At 52.1% G+C, this 18,173-nt stretch overlaps 2 protein-coding genes across 2 annotated transcripts in view; one reads left to right on the plus strand and one right to left on the minus strand.

Moving 5' to 3' along the window:
- SNRNP200 (small nuclear ribonucleoprotein U5 subunit 200) overlaps positions 1-18,173 on the minus strand; it is a 118,558-nt gene that overhangs the window by 94,740 nt on the left and 5,645 nt on the right. Inside the window, exons 3-7 of the mRNA XM_073559532.1 lie at positions 14,531-14,702; positions 13,933-14,125; positions 13,391-13,446; positions 13,205-13,303; positions 52-204 (exon numbers count right to left, since the gene is read on the minus strand). Coding sequence (XP_073415633.1) covers positions 52-204; positions 13,205-13,303; positions 13,391-13,446; positions 13,933-14,125; positions 14,531-14,702 — 673 coding nt within the window. The remainder of the gene's footprint in view (positions 1-51; positions 205-13,204; positions 13,304-13,390; positions 13,447-13,932; positions 14,126-14,530; positions 14,703-18,173) is intronic.
- The window catches only part of NCAPH (non-SMC condensin I complex subunit H), a 165,928-nt gene that overhangs the window by 59,525 nt on the left and 88,230 nt on the right, over positions 1-18,173 (plus strand). The window lies entirely within an intron of this gene.

Raw genomic sequence — 18,173 nt, forward strand, 5'->3', positions numbered from 1 at the left:
AATGAGTATGCAAATTCAGCGGAAGTATGTATATGCAAGAAAAATACATACTTTTAAGATTTCCAGAACTTCATCTGCTTTCTTTTGGGATACGATGGCATCATCATAAAATCTGCTCAGCTGCCTCTGCAACCAGAAGGCATCAATATCTCGAGGATGAAGATCTTTCTTTTTAGAACTCATGAGCTCTCCAGATGTTACAAGCTGAGGGAAGAAAGGAAGAAATGTTGTTGATAACTTCACACTGGCCTTCAGGTCAAGACTAAGCAGAGGACCATCTGCCTGGAGACATATACTATCCCAGGGTAACATTTGAGCAGTTATACACGAGACTCCCACAGCCAATGGCTTTGTATGAAATTAGTATACCATACAAAATGGCCTAATAATTACTTCCTATATACAAATGTATTCAACCAAAAAAAACAGGATTTTTGGGTTGCTTACAGTAAAATCTGTTTCTCGGAGCCTTCATTGGGGGACACAGAGACCATGGGTGTATGCTGCTGCCACTAGGAGGCTGACACTATGAACAAAAAAAGGTTAGCTCCTCCTCCGCAGTATACACCCCACCAACCGGCAGGAATTTCCTCAGTTAGTGAGAAAGCAGTAGGAGAAGTAACAGAATAGATTGAAACAGAACAGACAACTCAACTGTACATAACCAACAACATAAGAACAGGAGTTGTAGAACATGGGAGGGTGCTGTGTCCCCCAATGAAGGCTCCGAGAAACAGATTTTACGGTAAGCAACCCAAAAATCCTGTTTTCTCGTTCGCCTTATTGGGGGACACAGAGACCATGGGACGTCCCAAAGCAGTCTCTGGGGTGGGAAACAAACTTCCATCAGGCCAGTGGACTCACCACCGCTGCCTGCAGGATCCTTCTACCTAGGCTGGCCTCCGCCGAAGCGTAGGTGTGGACCTTCTAGAATGTCACAAACGTGTGAACAGATGACCAGGTTGCAGCTTTGCAAAGTTGCAGCGCGGAAGCTCTGTGGCGCACCGCTCAGGAGGCACCCACTGCCCGGGTAGAGTGAGCTCTAATTCCCTGAGGGGCCACTCGATGCTTGATCCGGTAGGCCTCCAAAATTGCCGACCTGATCCAGCGAGCAATAGTAGCTTTGGAGGCTGGCTGACCTCTCCGCGCCCCATCTGGAATGATGAAAAGAGAGTCTGACTCCCTCAAACGAGTCGTTCTAGCTAGGTAGACCTTCTTTGCCCTGACCAAGTCCAGCTTGTTCAAGGAGCGCTCCCGAGGGTGAGTTGGACCCGGACAAAGGACGGGAGAACAATATCCTCATCCAGGTGGAAAGTTGACACCACCTTAGGAAGGAAAGAAGGCGGAGTCCATAGAACTACCTTGTCCTGGTGGAGCACCAAGAAAAGGGAACGACAAGAAATGGCTGCCAAATCCGACACGCGCCGGATGGAGGTGACGGCTACTAGGAAGGCTACTTTCCATGAAAGGATAGGGAAACTTCCCTGAGAGGTTCAAAGGGAGGACCTTGCAGAACCTCGAGAACCAGATTAAGATCCAATGGATGTACGGGCGCACGGTAGGAGGAGCCGCATGAGCCACTACCTGAAGGAAGGTCTTGACCCGAGGACGGGAGGCCAGTGTGTTCTGGAACAAAATGGATAGCGCCGAGACTTGACCTTTTAAAGAGCTGAGGGCAAGGCCCGCATCAAGGCCTGCATGAAGAAACGCCAGAACAGAAAGGGGAGAAAATGACATGGGCGGAATGTTATTGGCCTCACACCAAGTGAAATAGGCTTTCTGGCCCAGATCATGGTATGAATAACCTGATCGCTTCAAAACCTTGGACTCAATAGCCACGCCGTCAAATTGGGCGGCCGAGAATTGAGGTGGCAAATCGGGCCCTGAGACCGCAGATCTGCCCTGTCTGGAACCTTCCAGGAGGAGTCCGCGAGAAGGTTGACGATGTCCGCGAACCAAGACCTTCTGGGCCATTTCGGGGCGATGAGGATGACTGGACTTCCTTCTGCTTTGATTTTCTTCAACAGCTTGGGAAGAAGGGGAAGGGGAGGGAACAGGTAGGGGAGCTCGAACTAAGACCAAGGAATGGTCAGAGCATCGGCGCCCCTGGCGAGAGGATCTCGAGCCCTGGATACAAACTGTGGGACTTTCCTGTTGAGGCGAGACGCCAGCAGGTCAACGTCCGGAGTTCCCGAACGACGGCAAAGCTGATGAAATACATCCGGATGTAAGGACCACTCTCCCGCCGCGGGACTCCCGCGGCTGAGAAAATCGGCAGCCCAGTTTTCCATGCCGGGAATGTGCACCGCGGATATTGGTGGAACTGAAACCTCTGCCGAGTGAAGAATTTTGGACACTTCCGCTAGGGCTGAGGCACTCCGTGTCCCCCACTGGTGGTTGATATCTGCCACCGCTGTGGCAGTCTGTCTGAATATGGATTGGCAGGCCCCTGAGAAGTCTCTCCCAGTGAACGAGAGACAGATAGATCGCCCGTATCTCGATGACGTTGATCGGCAGAGCTGTCTCTATTCGACCACCGACCCTGAACAGTGTGATTGCGAAATATTGCCCCCCCAGCCGAGGAGGCTGGCATCCGTTGTCACAATCTGCCAGTGAATGAGAAGGAATGACCGTCCTAGGGCAATGAGAGGTGACGTCCGCCACCAAATGAGGGACTGCCTGACCTGGTATGAAAGGCGAATTGGACGATCCAGGGAAAGAACAGACCTGTTCCACAGAGACAGGATGGCCTGTTGGAGGGGTCTGGAGTGAAATTGAGCAAAGGGAATCGCTTCTGTCAACGCCACCATCCTTCCTAGAACTTTCATGGTTGTTCGGAGAGATGGAAGTCGTGTGATCTGCAGCGACCGTACATCTCGCTGCAGAGAAACTATCTTCTCCTCTGGGAGAAAAAACGTCGATCGACGAGTGTCGAACAATAGGCCCAGAAACACCAGACGTTGTGTCGGAACAAGGCAGGACTTCTTTTTGTTGACGAGCCACCCAAAATTGGACAGGGTGTAGAGGACGATGGTAAGATTTTGGCGAGCCTGGTGAAAAGACGGAGCTTTGATCAGAATGTCGTCGAGGTACGGAAAAAGAACGAGACCTCTCATCCTCAACAAGGCCATCAACGCCGCCATGATCTTTGTAAAAACTCTGGGTGCGGTGGCGAGACCGAAACGGCAGTGCAACGAACTGGTAGTGGTCCTGGTGAATCGCAAAACGCAGGAATCTCTGATGCCCGGGAAAGATGGGAACATGTAGATAGGCATCTTGAATGTCTATTGAACACATGAACTCCTGCGCCTCCATGGAAGCGATTACCGACCGAAGAGACTCCATCCTGAAATGACGCAATCGGACCCTGTTTTTCAGTAACTTGAGATCCAGGATGGGACGAACTGCACCATCTTTTTTCCACAGTACAAACAGGTTTGAATAAAACCCTGTGAAACGTTCTGATTCGGGAGCGGACAAAATCACCCCGGAACTGAGGAGAGAGGTGATGGATGCGAAGAAACCCGGACTAAGGCAGGGTCTTTTGGATGGACTCGAAGAAACGATCCCGGGGACGAGAAACAAACTATCTTGTATCCTGGGGATACAACTTCCCTGACCCAAGCGTCCTCTACTGAGGCAAGCCAGACGTCTCTGTAGAAAAGGAGTCGACCGCCCAGTTGGGAAGGACCCTCAGGACTTCCTTGATAGTCATGCTGCTGTGGACCAACCAGATCTGGACCTGGAGGATCTGCCCTGGGATGAGTGAGATCGCCAGGAGGGAGAGGGTCTGAAGGAGACCTTCTTTCTATCCTGGCGTGCCTGCGGCCTCTGTTGGTAGACCGAAAGGGCCGAAACTGACGCCTTAGCGGAGGCCTACAAGGCTTGGACTGAGGAAGGAGGGAACTTGTGCCTCCAGTGGTGTCCCTAATAATCTGGTCCAGATGGGATCCAAAGAGACGCGCTCCCTGAAAAGGCAGATTGGTAAGGGACTCTTTGAAGACAAATCCGCCTGCCAAGCCTTGAGCCAAATTGTACGCCGGATTGTCATCACGTTGCTTGACGTCTGAGCCGCCCAAGACGCGGCATCCAAGGAGGCAGAGAGCAGATAATCCCCTGCATGGGAGATCTGGTTAGCCAGTTTGGCAGATTGCTCCGGTTGGGCTTTATCTAGGATGCCCTTGCGGAGATCCTCCGCCCAAGTAGCTATGGCCTTTGCTACCGAAGATGAAGCAAAGGCTGGGCTTAGCGCCGCCGCTTCGAATACTGACTTTGCTAGGGATTCTATAATTCTGCCATTAGAATCCTTTAGCGACGTCACACCTGAAATCGGAAGGACCGTGTTGATAAGATAGTCTGGACACGGGAGCGTCTACAGAGGAAGCCGACCAGTTGTCGGTGAGCTCTTTTGAAAATGGATAGAGCACGCCGAGACGCTTCCCTCTTTGAAAGCGTCTGGTCAGATTTTCTCTCTCTCCCTGGTAAGCATCTCGCCAAACTCAGAGTTGGAGGTGAAGACTCTGGAAGGTGTTACTGCCCGTCTGAACGAAACCTCCTGATCCGAGCCTTTCGCAGGGGAGTCTGTATTTCGAAGGTGTGGTTAATCGCAGCAATGAGGTTCTGTACCGAAACCTTCATGTCCGCGTCCTGGTCCGAATCCAGCTCTAAAATCTCTTCGGATGACGTATTCGAGAACGCTTCACCTGACTCGGGTGAGGAGGCACGGGAAGGCGACTGCTGGGAAGGACAATGTGGAGAGACCAGGCCAGGAGAGGATTCCGGCCGGAGATCCTGCCTGGGTCTTTTGCGGCTTCTGCTGGCTGGCTCAGATGGAACCCCTTGCGACCTGCTGGACCTTGCGGAAGTGTCCAGGGGCAACTTATCAAGAACGGCCACTAGGGACAGACACCCTGGTGAGGTCCGCCACTGATTGTGATAAAGAGGCCTAGCCAGGAATGGGGGGGTCCACACTCATGTGGCGCAATAGATGGTTCCTGGACGGCATCGGGCTGAATTGCAGTCTAAACCGAGGGGAGTGGGAAAGTTCTCTGTGCTGGCGGACGGGCACGTTCCGGGAGAAAGAACCCCGAGGAGATGCCGGAAGGTTGAGGGAAAGAAGGCAGAGGAGGGTGTCAGTCTGCAGTTGCAGAGCTACTCACAGTCCGGTGGCCCGAAAGGCGATGTGCCCAGCTCGTCTGAGATGCATGGCCGCAGTAGAGGATAACGAGGAACCCCTTTCCGCTGCCCGGTGTCTTCCAAGGCGTCCGGCTGACAGGCTGCAAAGATGGCGGCAGCCTGAGGTAAAAGGAAAGCGCGGTTAAGGAGAGAAGAAGAAGGGCGGAGCTAGCCGCCTGACCCAGAGAGAAGACCGCCCGCTGCCCAGCTACAGACTAGGAGGGTGGGTGGTCCTAGAACGGGCGGGAGAGCAGCCCGCCTATAACAGAGGGCGGGGGGCGTGGCCGCGACGGCCGAGTAGGCCCGAAATGAAGCCAGGGACTAAATTAGTATCGGCGGCCGCCTGTCAGCGCGGGGCGGCGCGGAAGTCCTGCAGCGCTGCCACTGCCACCCAAGAAGAAACCGCCGCCCGAAAAAAGCCCTCAGGATAGAATGAGGAGGGCGGCGGCGGCGGGTGGGGGGGACAAGGCCCGCGCCGCAGCCGGGGCCTGGCATGTGGCGCAACAGAAAGTGCGGCGGCTGCCGGGAGGCGCAGGCAGCTGAGGACCCTGCGGCACTGCCCTGTGCCGCTCCGAAGAATCCTCCAGTGGTGTCTTCAATAAAGGTACCTTGTAAATCCAACGCTGTCTGAGTCTATTTTCCCAGTGTCCGCGCCTCGCCCGACCGACAGGCTCTGGTAGGCGAGTGGGTGGGAGGCGGGGGAGCAAGGACCATCCATATAGCTGGCACGCACCTGTGCAAAGCTCCTGGTCCTGCTGCGGAGAGCTATGAGGATACGGGGTGGCAGTACACGCCGTACTCATAGTCTCTTGTGGGACTACAGATGTGACTATTCACTCTGTATCCCTCCGGGACCCTGAAAAGGAACGACGCACGACGAGGTAGATATGGGTCTAATGAAAGACCAGTGTCCACCTCCTACTGACACTAAGCTAAACTGAGGAAATTCCTGCCGGTTGGTGGGGTGTATACTGCGGAGGAGGAGCTAACCTTTTTTTGTGCATAGTGTCAGCCTCCTAGTGGCAGCAGCATACACCCATGGTCTCTGTGTCCCCCAATAAGGCGAACGAGAAAGGGAAGTTTATACCATTAGTAAAAAAGACATTTTATTAAAACAACCATTTTATTTAATACATCATAAAAATAGTACTCATAATAATAATAGTCCAAAACAGAGATATATAGATGCAAAAAGGTAACTGCCAACAACAGTATCACTCAAAGACAAAATTGTGGGACAGAAATATAATAATAGCGTGCATCAGAGATAAATTCCTATCCAATAAGAGGTTACAAAAAAACTCTTATCATGGGCAACTCTGCACAAAAAAACAGGAAAATAGATGGTAAATAATCATCCCCAAAAAATTTGTGTGTGTCAGTAGGATGCCAAATGTAAGGCTATCTGAAAAAGCTGCTGTACAAAGTATATATATCCTCCTAATAAGCGTCCAAAAAATGAACAAAAACAAAATTGCAACTTTGGAGGAACTCAACAACGATCAACAGGTAACTACAACTACCAGTTTAAAATATATGCCTAATATCCCTAAAAAGTTCCCACCCCTAAATTTGTACCCCAACATAGAATTGTTTGTTAGACTTGTAACAAAAGAATTTGAAAAAATATCTAAAAGAATTTCGAATGACAATTTGACATACACCCAGAAAGCCCTCAGGGAGTTACAATAAAACCAGCTGATAAAGGGGGCAATATTGTCGTGTGGCCAACAGGACAATATGAAAAAAAAACAGGATTTTTGGGTTGCTTACCGTAAAATCTGTTTCTCGGAGCCTTCATTGGGGGACACAGAGACCATGGGTGTACGCTGCTGCCACTAGGAGGCTGACACTATGCACAAAAAAAGGTTAGCTCCTCCTCCGCAGTGTACACCCCACCGACCAGCAGGAAATTCCTCAGTTAGTGAGAAAGCAGTAGGAGAAGTAACAGAATAGATTGAAAGACAGAACAGACAACTCAACTGTAGATAACTTACAAAACATAAGAACAGGAGTTGTAGAACATGGGAGGGTGCTGTGTCCCCCAATGAAGGCTCCGAGAAACAGATTTTACGGTAAGCAACCCAAAAATCCTGTTTTCTCTATCGCTTCATTGGGGGACACAGAGACCATGGGACGTCACAAAGCAGTTCCTGGGGAGGGAGAACAAACTTCCATCAGGCCAGCGGACTCACCACCGCTGCATGCAGAATCTTTCTACCTAGGCTGGCATCTGCCGAAGCGTAGGTGTAGACTTTGTAGAACTTCACAAACGTGTGAACCGATGACCAGGTTGCAGCTTTGCAAAGCTGCAGCGCGGAAGCTCTGTGGCGCACCGCCCAGGAGGCACCCACTGCCCGGGTAGAGTGGGCTCTAATTCCCGGAGAGGCCAATCGATGTTTGACCCGGTAGGCCTCCAAAATTGCCTATCTGATACAGCGAGCAATAGTAGCTTTGGAGGCCGGCTGACCTTTCCACTCCCTCTCTGGAATGATGAAGAGAGAATTTGTCTTCCGCAAAGGAGTCGTCCTAGCTAGGTAGACCTTCATCGCTCTGACCAAGTCCAGCTTGTTCAAGGACCGCTCCCGAGGGTGAGCTGGACCCGGACAAAAGGACGGGAGAACAATGTCCTCATTCAGGTGGAAAGTGGCCACCACCTTAGGAAGGAAAGAGGGCGGAGACTGCAGAACTACCTTGTCCTGGTGGAGTACCAAGAAAGGAGAGCGGCAAGAGAGGGCCGCCAATTCCGACACGCGCCGGATGGAGGTGATGGCTACTAGGAAGGCTACTTTCCATGAAAGGAGAGATAGGGAAACTTCCCTGAGAGGTTCAAAGGGAGGACCTTGCAGAACCTTGAGAACCAAATTAAGATTCCAAGGATCTACGGGCGCTCGGTACGGAGGAGCCGCATGAGCCACACCTTGAAGGAAGGTTTTGACCTGAGGACGGGAGGTCAACGTCTGAAATAAAACGGACAGCGCCGAAACTTGACCTTTTAAAGAGCTGAGGGCAAGGCCTGCATCAAGCCCTGCCTGAAGAAACGCCAGGACAGAAGGGAGCGGAAAAACGCATGGGCGGAATGTCGTTAGCCTCGCACCAAGTGAAATAGGCCTTCCAAGTACGGTAATAAATTTTGGAAGACGATGGCTTTCTGGCCCGGATCATGGTCTGAATAACTCGATCCGAAAAGCCTGATCGTTTCAAAACCTCGGTCTCAACAGCCACGCCGTCAAATTGAGAGGCCAAGAATTGGGGTGACAAATCGGACCTTGAGACAGATCTGCCCTGTCTGGAAGCTTCCAGGGGGCGTCCGCGAGAAGGTTGACGACGTCCGCGAACCAAGACTTCTGGGCCAATTCGGGGCGATGAGGATGACTGGAATTCCTTCCGCCTTGATTTTCTTTAACAGCCTGGGAAGAAGAGGCAGGGGAGGGAACAGGTAGGGGAGCTCGAACTGCGACCAAGAAATGGCCAGAGCGTCGGCGCCCACTGCGAGGGGATCTCGAGCCCTGGATACAAACTGTGGGACTTTCCTGTTGAGTCGAGAAGCTAGCAGATCTACGTCCGGGGTTCCCCAACGACGGCAAAGCTGAAGAAATACCTCCGGATGTAGGGGCCACTCTCCCGCCGCAAGACCCTCGCAGCTGAGAAAATCGGCGGCCCAGTTGCCCACGCCGGGAACGTGCACCGCGGATATTGCCGGGACTGAAACCTCTGCCCAATGAAGAATCTTGGACACCTTTGCCAGGGCTGAGACACTCCGTGCCCCCCCCTGGCAGTTGACATATGCCACCGCTGTGGCATTGTCTGTCTGAATCCGGATAGGCAGGCCCCTGAGAAGTCTCTCCCAGTGAACGAGAGACAGATAAATCGCTCGTATCTCGAGAACGTTGATCGGCAGGGTTGACTCCTGCGTCGACCATCGACCCTGAACTGTGTGATCGCGGAACACTGCTCCCCAGCCGAGGAGGCTGGCATCAGTCGTCACAATCTGTCAGTGAATGGGGAGAAAAGACCGTCCTAGGGAGATGAGAGGAGACGTCAGCCACCAATTGAGGGACTGCTTGACCCGGTATGAAAGACGAACTGGGCGGTCCAGAGAAAGAACAGACCTGTTCCACAGAGACAGGATGGCGTGGTGGAGAGGTCTGGTGTGAAATTGGGCAAAGGGAACCGCCTCTGTCGCCGCCACCATCTTTCCCAGGACTTTCATTGTTGTCCGGAGAGATGGAAGTCGTAAGATCTGTAGCGATCGTACATCCCGCTGCAGGGAGCAAATCTTTTCTTGTGGGAGAAAAACCCTCGATCGACGAGTGTCGAACAATAGACCCAGAAACACAAGACGTTGTGTCGGAACAAGACAGGACTTCTTTTTGTTGATGAGTCACCCGAAATTGGACAGGGTGTCGAGGACGATGGTAAGACTTTGGTGAGCTTGATGAAAGGACGGAGCTTTGATCAGAATGTCGTCGAGGTACGGAAAAAGAACGAGACCTCTGATTCTCAACAAGGCCATCAACTACGCCATGATCTTTGTAAACACTCTGGGTGCGGTGGCGAGACCGAACGGCAGTGCAACAAACTGGTAATGTTCCTGGCGAATCGCGAAACGCAGGAATTTCTGATGGCCGGAGAATATGGGAACGTGTAGATAGGCATCTGGGATGTCTATTGAACACATGAACTCCTGCGTTTCCATGGAAGCGATTACCGACCGAAAAGACTCCATTCGGAAATGACGCAGTCGGACTCTCTTGTTGAGTAACTTGAGGTCCAAGATGGGGCGAACTGTACCGCCTTTTTTCGGCACCACGAACAGGTTTGAATAAAACCCTGTGAAACGTTCTGATTCGGGAACTGGCACAATCACTCCGGAACTGAGGAGAGAGGCGATGGACGCAAAGAACCCCGGAACTAAGGCGGGATCTTTTGGAGGTCGGGACTTGAAGAAACGATCCCTGGGATGAGAAACGAACTTGTATCCTGATGATACAACCTCCCTGACCCAAGCGTCCTCTACTGAGGCAAGCCCGACGTCTCTGAAGAAAAGGAGTCGACCTCCTAATTGGGAAGGCCCCTCGGGAGTTCGTTGATAGTCATGCTGATGTGGACCGTCCAGATCTGGATCTGGAGGATCGGATCTGCCCTGGGAGTTGTGAGATCGCTAGGAGGGAGTGGGTCTGAAGGACACCTTTTTTCTATCCTGGCGTGCCTGCGGTCTCTGTTGGTTAGAGAAGATGTCTGCCGCATTCAAGCGGCGGAAAGTCCAAAAGGGCCGAAACTGACGTCTTAGCGGAGGTCTGCGAGGCTTGGACTGAGGGAGGAGGGAACTCGTGCCTCCAGTGACGTCCTTAATAATCTGGTCCAGCTGGGATCCGAAGAGACGCGCTCCCTGAAAAGGCAGATTGGTAAGGGACTTTTAAGACACATCCGCCTGCCAAGCCTTGAGCCAAATTGTACGTCGGATCGCTACCACGTTGCTTGACGCCTGATCTGCGCAAGACGCGGCATCCAAGGAGGCAGAAAGCAGATAATCCCCTGCATGAGATATCTGGTTGGCCAGTTCGGCCAATTGCTCTGGTTGGGCTTTATCTAGGATGCCCTTGCGGAGATCCTCTGCCCAAGTGGTTATGGCCTTCGCTACCCAAGATGAAGCGAAGGCTGGGCTTAGCACTGCTGCAGCCGCTTCGAAAATTGACTTTGCTAAAGATTCTATAATTCTACCATTAGAATCCTTTAGTGACGCCACACCTGAAATCGGGAGGACCGTGTTGTTAGAAAGTCTGGACACGGGTGCATCTACCGAGGGGGAAGCGGACCAGTTGTCGGTGAGCTCCTTGGCAAACGGGTACAGCACGCCAAGGCGCTTCCCTCTTTGAAAGCGCCTGGTCGGATTTTCTCTTTCCCTGGTAAGGATCTTGCCAAACTCAGAGTGGGAGGCGAAGACCCCGGAAGGTGTTTCTGCCCGTCTGAACGAAACCTCCTGTTCTGAGGATTTCGCAGGGGAGTCTGAGAATGCGAAGGTGTGGTTAATTGCCGCAATGAGGTTCTGTACCGTAACCTTCAAGTCCGCGTCCTGGTCCGAATCCAGCTCTAAGATCACTTTGGATGACACATCCGAGAGCGCTTCACCTGGCTCGGGTGAGGAGGCATGGGAGGGCGACTTCTGGGAAGGACTATGTGGGGATGTGAGGCCAGGAAGGGAACCCGGACGGAGGTCCTGTCTGGGCCTTTTGCGGCTTCTGCTGGCTGGCTCAGATGGAGCATCATGTGACCTGCTGGACCCTGCAGAAGTGTCCAGGGGCAACTTATCAAGGACGGCTACTAGGTACTGAGACACCCTGGTGAGGGTCTGCCACAGATTGTGAAAGAGACGAGGCCCAACCAGGAATGGGGGGGGTTCGCTTCCACGTGGCGCAATAGATGGCACCTGGACGGGGTCTTGCTGAATGGGATTGCTGCAGTCCAGGCAGAGGGGAGTAGGCTGACCTGAGGGAAGTTTGTGATTGCAAGAGGAGCATGCGAAGAACTGGACTAAAGAGCCCGTAGGGACCGGCGGACGGCCACGCTCAGCCTTAGAGTTAGGCATAATGAAGGAAGGAAATAAGGACCCTGAAGAACTGCCGGAAGGTTGGGGGACAGAAAGGCAAAGGAGGGCGTCAGTCTGCAGATGCAGAGCTACTCACGGTCCGGTGTCCTTAGAAAACGTGCCACACGACTAGTCGGAAAGTGTAGGGCAGCGGAGAGCGGTGTCCGGCTGACAGGCTGCGAAGATGGCGGCCGCCTGAGAGGAGCAGGAGGAACGTGCGCTTTCAGAGGAAGAAGGGCGGAGCTAGCCGCCGAAGCTGAAGGAAGGCACCGCCTGCTGGCCAAGAACAGGCTAGGATCAAAAAGAGCGGTGGGCGGGCCTAGAACGGGCGGGAGAAGTCCGCTTAGAAGAAAGGGGCGGGGGCGTGGCCGCGACACAGAAGGAGGCCCGAAATGAAGCCAGGGCCTAAATTAATAGCGGCGGCCGCCTGTCAGCGCGGAGGTCCCGCAGCGCTGCCGCGGCAACTGTTCTGCAGAACGCCGCTATCTGCTGCGCCAAGGACTGAAGGCGGGGGGGGGGGGTTGGGGAACACCGGGCAAGGCCCCTACTGACGCCAGGGCCAGGAGTAATTGCGGCGGCCGCAGTGGCCGCTTTGAATAATATTGGAGTCGCCGAGATGCCCATCTAGGGATGAGGAGGACGCGACTCGGCCCCCATACTTGCCTCCGTCTTGCATTCAATAAAGGTACCTCATTATCCCACTGTCTGATCTGTCTTTTGTAGTGTCCGCGTCTCATCCAAACCGACAGGCTCTGGTGGGCGAGTGGGTGGGAGACTGGGAGCGAGGACCATCTGGATCGCTGGCATGCATCCGTGCTGAGCTCTTGGTCCTGCTGTGGAGAGCTATGAGGCTACGGGGTGGCAGTACACGCCGTACTCATAGTCTCTTTGTGGGAGTACAGTTGTGACTTCACACTGTATCTCTCCGGAACCTGAAAGGGAACGACGCACATCGAGGTAGATAAGGGTCTAATGAAAGACCCGTGTCCACCTCCTACTGACACTAAGCTAAACTGAGGAATTTCCTGCCGGTCGGTGGGGTGTACACTGTGGAGGAGGAGCTAACTTTTTTTGTGCATAGTGTCAGCCTCCTAGTGGCAGCAGCGTACACCCATGGTCTCTGTGTCCCCCAATGAAGCGAAAGAGAAAGAAGCATTTAGGCAGCTTAAGGATAGCAAGTGCTACAAAAAATTGACCTACAATTGCCCAAGAAAAGATAAAGAGTTTTTTTGTAACCTCTTATTGGATAGGAATTTATCTCTGATGCACTATTATTATATTTCTGTCCCACAGTTATGTCGTTGAGTGATCCTGTTGTTGGCAGTTACCTTTTTGCATCTATATATCTGTTTTGTATGAAATTAGTTGTAATGTGCAGGTAAGAAAGGTACATACAAAACATAAAAACGCTACAACAAGAAATATTCCACGGCTTCTTACATTTGCAGATAGTGTCCCTCGCACAACAGCTTCATCTCCATCCATATCATCATCGGAGGCTTCATCTCTCACCTCACCATACACATCTTCATCCCCCACCTATGGGACAAGAAACATTTACACATATTTAACACAGGTCAATAGACTATGCAGAAGTCTATCCTATATACTGCACAAGTCACTTACCTCTTCATCGGATTCAAACTGCACATTGACCCCATAAGTCTCATCTATATTATCATCTGAAAATTTAAGAAGGGAAAAAAAGTTATTGTATACAGTTACAGGGGGTCTGTCAGAGCAGAACAACAGCTCAAACCAAGACCAAGACCAGGGCACCTTCCCACTCACTTGTTTTCCATCTACTGCATCTCGGCGGAAATAGATGGAGAACAAAAAGATGGGAAGTTGCAATGAACTGTTTGGCTGCTCCAAGTATAAATGCGGTGCGCCAGTGCTTGGTTTGAACAGCCATTTTGGGCTAACAAGACTCAAAAAGTAGGGCTCTATATTGACATATGGTTGGTTGATAGTATTGAAAATTGAGGAACGTCAACTGAAGTGACCTAAGGGAATAGCAATGTTGTGATTTTGCCATGAATTGCAGGCAACTCTGTGTCCTAATCCTTGCTTTGTAAGAAATGAAACACTGTCACACACACACAAACGTTTATCTTTTTTTCTTCTCAAGTCAATTAAACCTGAAATCTAACTATTAGTTTGCTCACCCATATTTTGAATCTCCTTGTCACCCCCGTAGTCGGTTATCTTCTTGCCCAAGTTTACCAGCACATGGTAGCGCGTTTCATCTGTCTGGCCCAGGAGTTGCTCTATTTCCCTTCTTCTTTCCTTGTCTCGCAGCTTGTCATTTTTCAGCACAGCTAGCACCTCATCAGCTGCACCACAAAGGATGTCTCTTGGCTGACATAAGAGAGCAGAACACATCTACATTAGGAGACCAATCTTGTACTTTGGTATCCTAAGAACAATTTCCAATTGCAGTTATTAGCTCAAAAGGGTCTGTTTGCACAGAATGACTCTTCAAACTAAATCTTGTTGCTTCACAATGGGGCTAATCATTCCCCCTCATTCCTGAATTAACAGGTACAGAACATGGAGCCACAGAAGAGCAGCGATAGATGAAAAACAAGCAGGTGGGAAGGTGTATATAAACAATTGGCCCTGCCATGATGCACTGAACACCTGTACTTGGTGTGAACAGTCATTCTGTGCCGACAATCCCTTTAATATATTAAAAAGAAAAAAAAAAGTAAATGTAACAATGTGATCCTAAGGGTAAACAAACGCATTACAACAGACGTGTACCTGGTCTCCTAGTGCCGCCTGTATGAAGCTGAGCAAGACTTCATAGGTCTCACGAGTTTCTTTGGTTTTGGGTTTATAAATAATCCCCACCATTTCATCAATTCCTTCTGATAGGAGGGTGAAACCTTTCATCTTGTTTATGTCATGTCTGTCTTCATCTCTCTTTCTCCTCCTATAAGATACAACAGGATTTTTTGGGTTGCTTACCGTAAAATCTGTTTCTCGGAGCCTTCATTGGGGGACACAGAGACCATGGGTGTATGCTGCTGCCACTAGGAGGCTGACACTATGCACAAAAAAAGGTTAGCCCCTCCTCCGCCGTATACACCCCACCGACAGGCAGGAATTTCCTCAGTTAGTCAGAAAGCAGTAGGAGAAGTAACAGAATAGATTGAAACAGAACAGACAACTCAACTGTACATAACCAACAACATAAGAACAGGAGTTGTAGAACATGGGAGGGTGCTGTGTCCCCCAATGAAGGCTCCGAGAAACAGATTTTACGGTAAGCAACCCAAAAAATCCTGTTTTCTCGTTCGCCTTATTGGGGGACACAGAGACCATGGGACGTCCCAAAGCAGTCCCTGGGGTGGGAAACAAACTTTCATCAGGCCAGTGGACTCGCCACCGCAGCCTGCAGAATCCTTCTACCTAGGCTGGCGTCCGCCGAAGCGTAGGTGTGGACCCTGTAGAATTTCACAAAGGTGTGAACCGATGACCACGTTGCAGCCTTGCAAAGCTGCAGCGCGGAAGCTCTGTGGCGCACCGCCCAGGAGGCACCCACCGCCCGGGTAGAGTGCGCTCTGACCCCTGGAGGGGCCACTCGATGCTTGACCCGGTATGCCTCCAAAATTGCCGATCTGATCCAGCGCGCAATAGTGGCCTTTGAGGCTGGGTGACCTTTCCTCGCCCTGTCAGGAATGATGAACAGAGAGTCTGACTTCCGCAAGGAAGTCGTCCGGGCTAGATAGACTCTCAATGCCCTGACTAGGTCCAGCTTGTTCAAGGACCGCTCCCGAGGGTGAGCTGGGCTCGGGCAGAAGGATGGCAGAACAATGTCCTCATTGAGGTGAAACGAAGATACCACCTTCGGAAGAAAAGAGGGCGGAGGCCGTAGAACTACCTTGTCCTGATGAAGGACCAAAAAAGGAGAGCGGCAAGAAAGTGCTGCTAATTCCGACACATGCCGGATGGAGGTAATGGCCACCAGAAAGGCCACTTTCCAAGAAAGGAGGGAAAGGGAAACGTCCCTGAGAGGTTCAAAAGGAGGACCCTGCAGAACCTGAAGAACCAAATTAAGATCCCAAGGATCCACGGGCGCTCGGTACGGAGGAACCGTGTGAGCCACACCCTGGAGGAAGGTTTTGACCTGGGGCCGGGAGGCCAGCGTTTTCTGAAATAAAATGGACAGTGCCGAAACTTGACCCTTCAAGGAACTGAGAGCAAGCCCCGCATCCAGCCCTGCCTGCAGAAACGCCAGAATAGAAGGGAGCGAAAAAACCAAGGGCGCGATGTCATTGGTCTCACACCAGGAGAAATAGGCTTTCCAAGTACGGTAATAGATCTTCGAAGAAGGCGGCTTTCTGGCGCGGATCATGGTATGAATCACCCGATCAGAGAATCCTGCCCGTCTCAAAACCTCGGTCTCAACAGCCACGCCGTTAAATTGAGCGACCGAGAATTGGGGTGGCAAATCGGGCCTTGAGACAGCAGATCTGCCCTGTCGGGAAGCTTCCAGGGGGCGTCCGCGAGAAGGTTGACAATGTCCGCGAACCAAGACCTTCTGGGCCAATTCGGGGCGATGAGGATGACTGGAATCCCCTCTGCTTTGATTTTCTTCAACAACTTGGGAAGAGGAGGGAACAGGTAGGGGAGCTCGAACTGTGACCAAGGGACGGCCAGAGCGTCGGCGCCCACTGCCAGAGGGTCCCGAGACCTGGACACGAATTGTGGGACTTTCCTGTTGAGGCGAGATGCCATGAGGTCTACATCCGGAGTTCCCCACCGACGGCAGAGCAGATGAAACACCTCCGGATGTAGGGACCATTCCCCTGCCGCGAGACCCTCGCGGCTTAGGAAATCGGCGGCCCAGTTGTCCACGCCGGGAATGTGAACCGCGGAAATCGTTGGAACAAAGGTCTCTGCCCATTGAAGAATTCTGGACACTTCCGCCAGAGCTGAGACACTCCGTGTCCCCCCTTGGCGGTTGATATACGCCACCGCTGTGGCATTGTCTGTCTGAATCCTGACAGGCAGGCCCTTGAGGCGCCTTTCCCAGTGGACGAGAGCTAGATGGATCGCTCGTATCTCTAGGACATTGATCTGTAGAGCTGATTCCTGAGTCGACCATCGACCCTGAACAGTGTGATTGCGGAACACTGCACCCCAGCCGATGAGGCTGGCGTCCGTAGTGACAATCTGCCAGTGAACGGGAAGAAAAGACCGCCCCAAGAGAATGAGGGGAGACGTCAACCACCAGTTGAGAGACCGCTTGATCCGGCATGAAAGGCGAACCGGACGATCCAGAGACAGAGCCGACCTGTTCCACCTGGACAAAATGGCCTGCTGGAGTGGCCTGGCGTGAAATTGGGCAAAGGGAACTGCCTCTATCGCCGCCACCATCTTCCCCAGGACCCTCATGGCTGTCCTGAGGGATGGAAATCGTGTGATCTGTAATGATCGCACGCCCTGCTACAGGGAAAGGATCTTGTCTTGTGGGAGAAATACCCTTGACCGACGAGTGTCGAACAGAAGGCCCAGAAACACAAGGCGTTGAGTAGGGACCAGACAGGACTTTTTCCGGTTGACGATCCACCCAAAACTGGACAGGGTGTCTAGAACGATCGCCACACTTAGGCGGGCCTGTTGAAAGGAGGGAGCCTTGATCAGGATATCGTCGAGGTACGGAAAAAGAACGAGACCTCTGATCCTCAACAAGGCCATCAACGCCGCCATAATCTTCGTGAAGACTCTGGGAGCGGTGGCGAGCCCGAAAGGAAGCGCGACGAACTGGTAATGTTCGTGGTGAATCGCAAACCGCAGGAACTTCTGATGTCCGGGAAATATGGGCACATGTAGATAGGCATCTTGGATGTCTATGGAACCCATGAATTCCTGCTCCTCCATGGAAGCAATTACCGAGCGTACAGACTCCATCCGGAAGTGGCGAAGGCGAACTCTCTTGTTGAGTAACTTGAGATCCAAAATGGGCCGAACTGCCCCGTCCTTTTTCGGCACCACAAACAGGTTTGAATAAAACCCTGTGAAGCGTTCCGATTCGGGAACGGGCACAATCACCCCGGAACTGAGAAGAGAGGCGATGGCCGAACAGAACCCCGGGACCAAGGCCGGATCCCTCGGCGGACGGGATTGGAAGAAGCGATCCCGTGGAAGAGAAATGAACTCTATTTTGTATCCTGTTACAACCTCTCTGACCCAAGCGTCCTCTACTGAGGCGAGCCAGACGTCGCTGAAGAAAAGAAGTCGACCTCCCAATTGGAAGGGACCCACGGGAGACCGATGGTAGTCATGCGGATGTAGACCGTCCAGATCTGGACGGTCTTCCCTGGGAAGAGTGGGACCGCCAGGACGGAGTGGGCCTGAAGGAAACCTTCTTTCTTTCCTGACGTGCCTGTGGCCTTTG

Source organism: Dendrobates tinctorius, unplaced genomic scaffold (assembly GCF_039654945.1).
Source record: "Dendrobates tinctorius isolate UK_male_01 unplaced genomic scaffold, ASM3965494v1 ptg000272l, whole genome shotgun sequence".
NCBI lineage: Eukaryota > Metazoa > Chordata > Amphibia > Anura > Dendrobatidae > Dendrobates > Dendrobates tinctorius.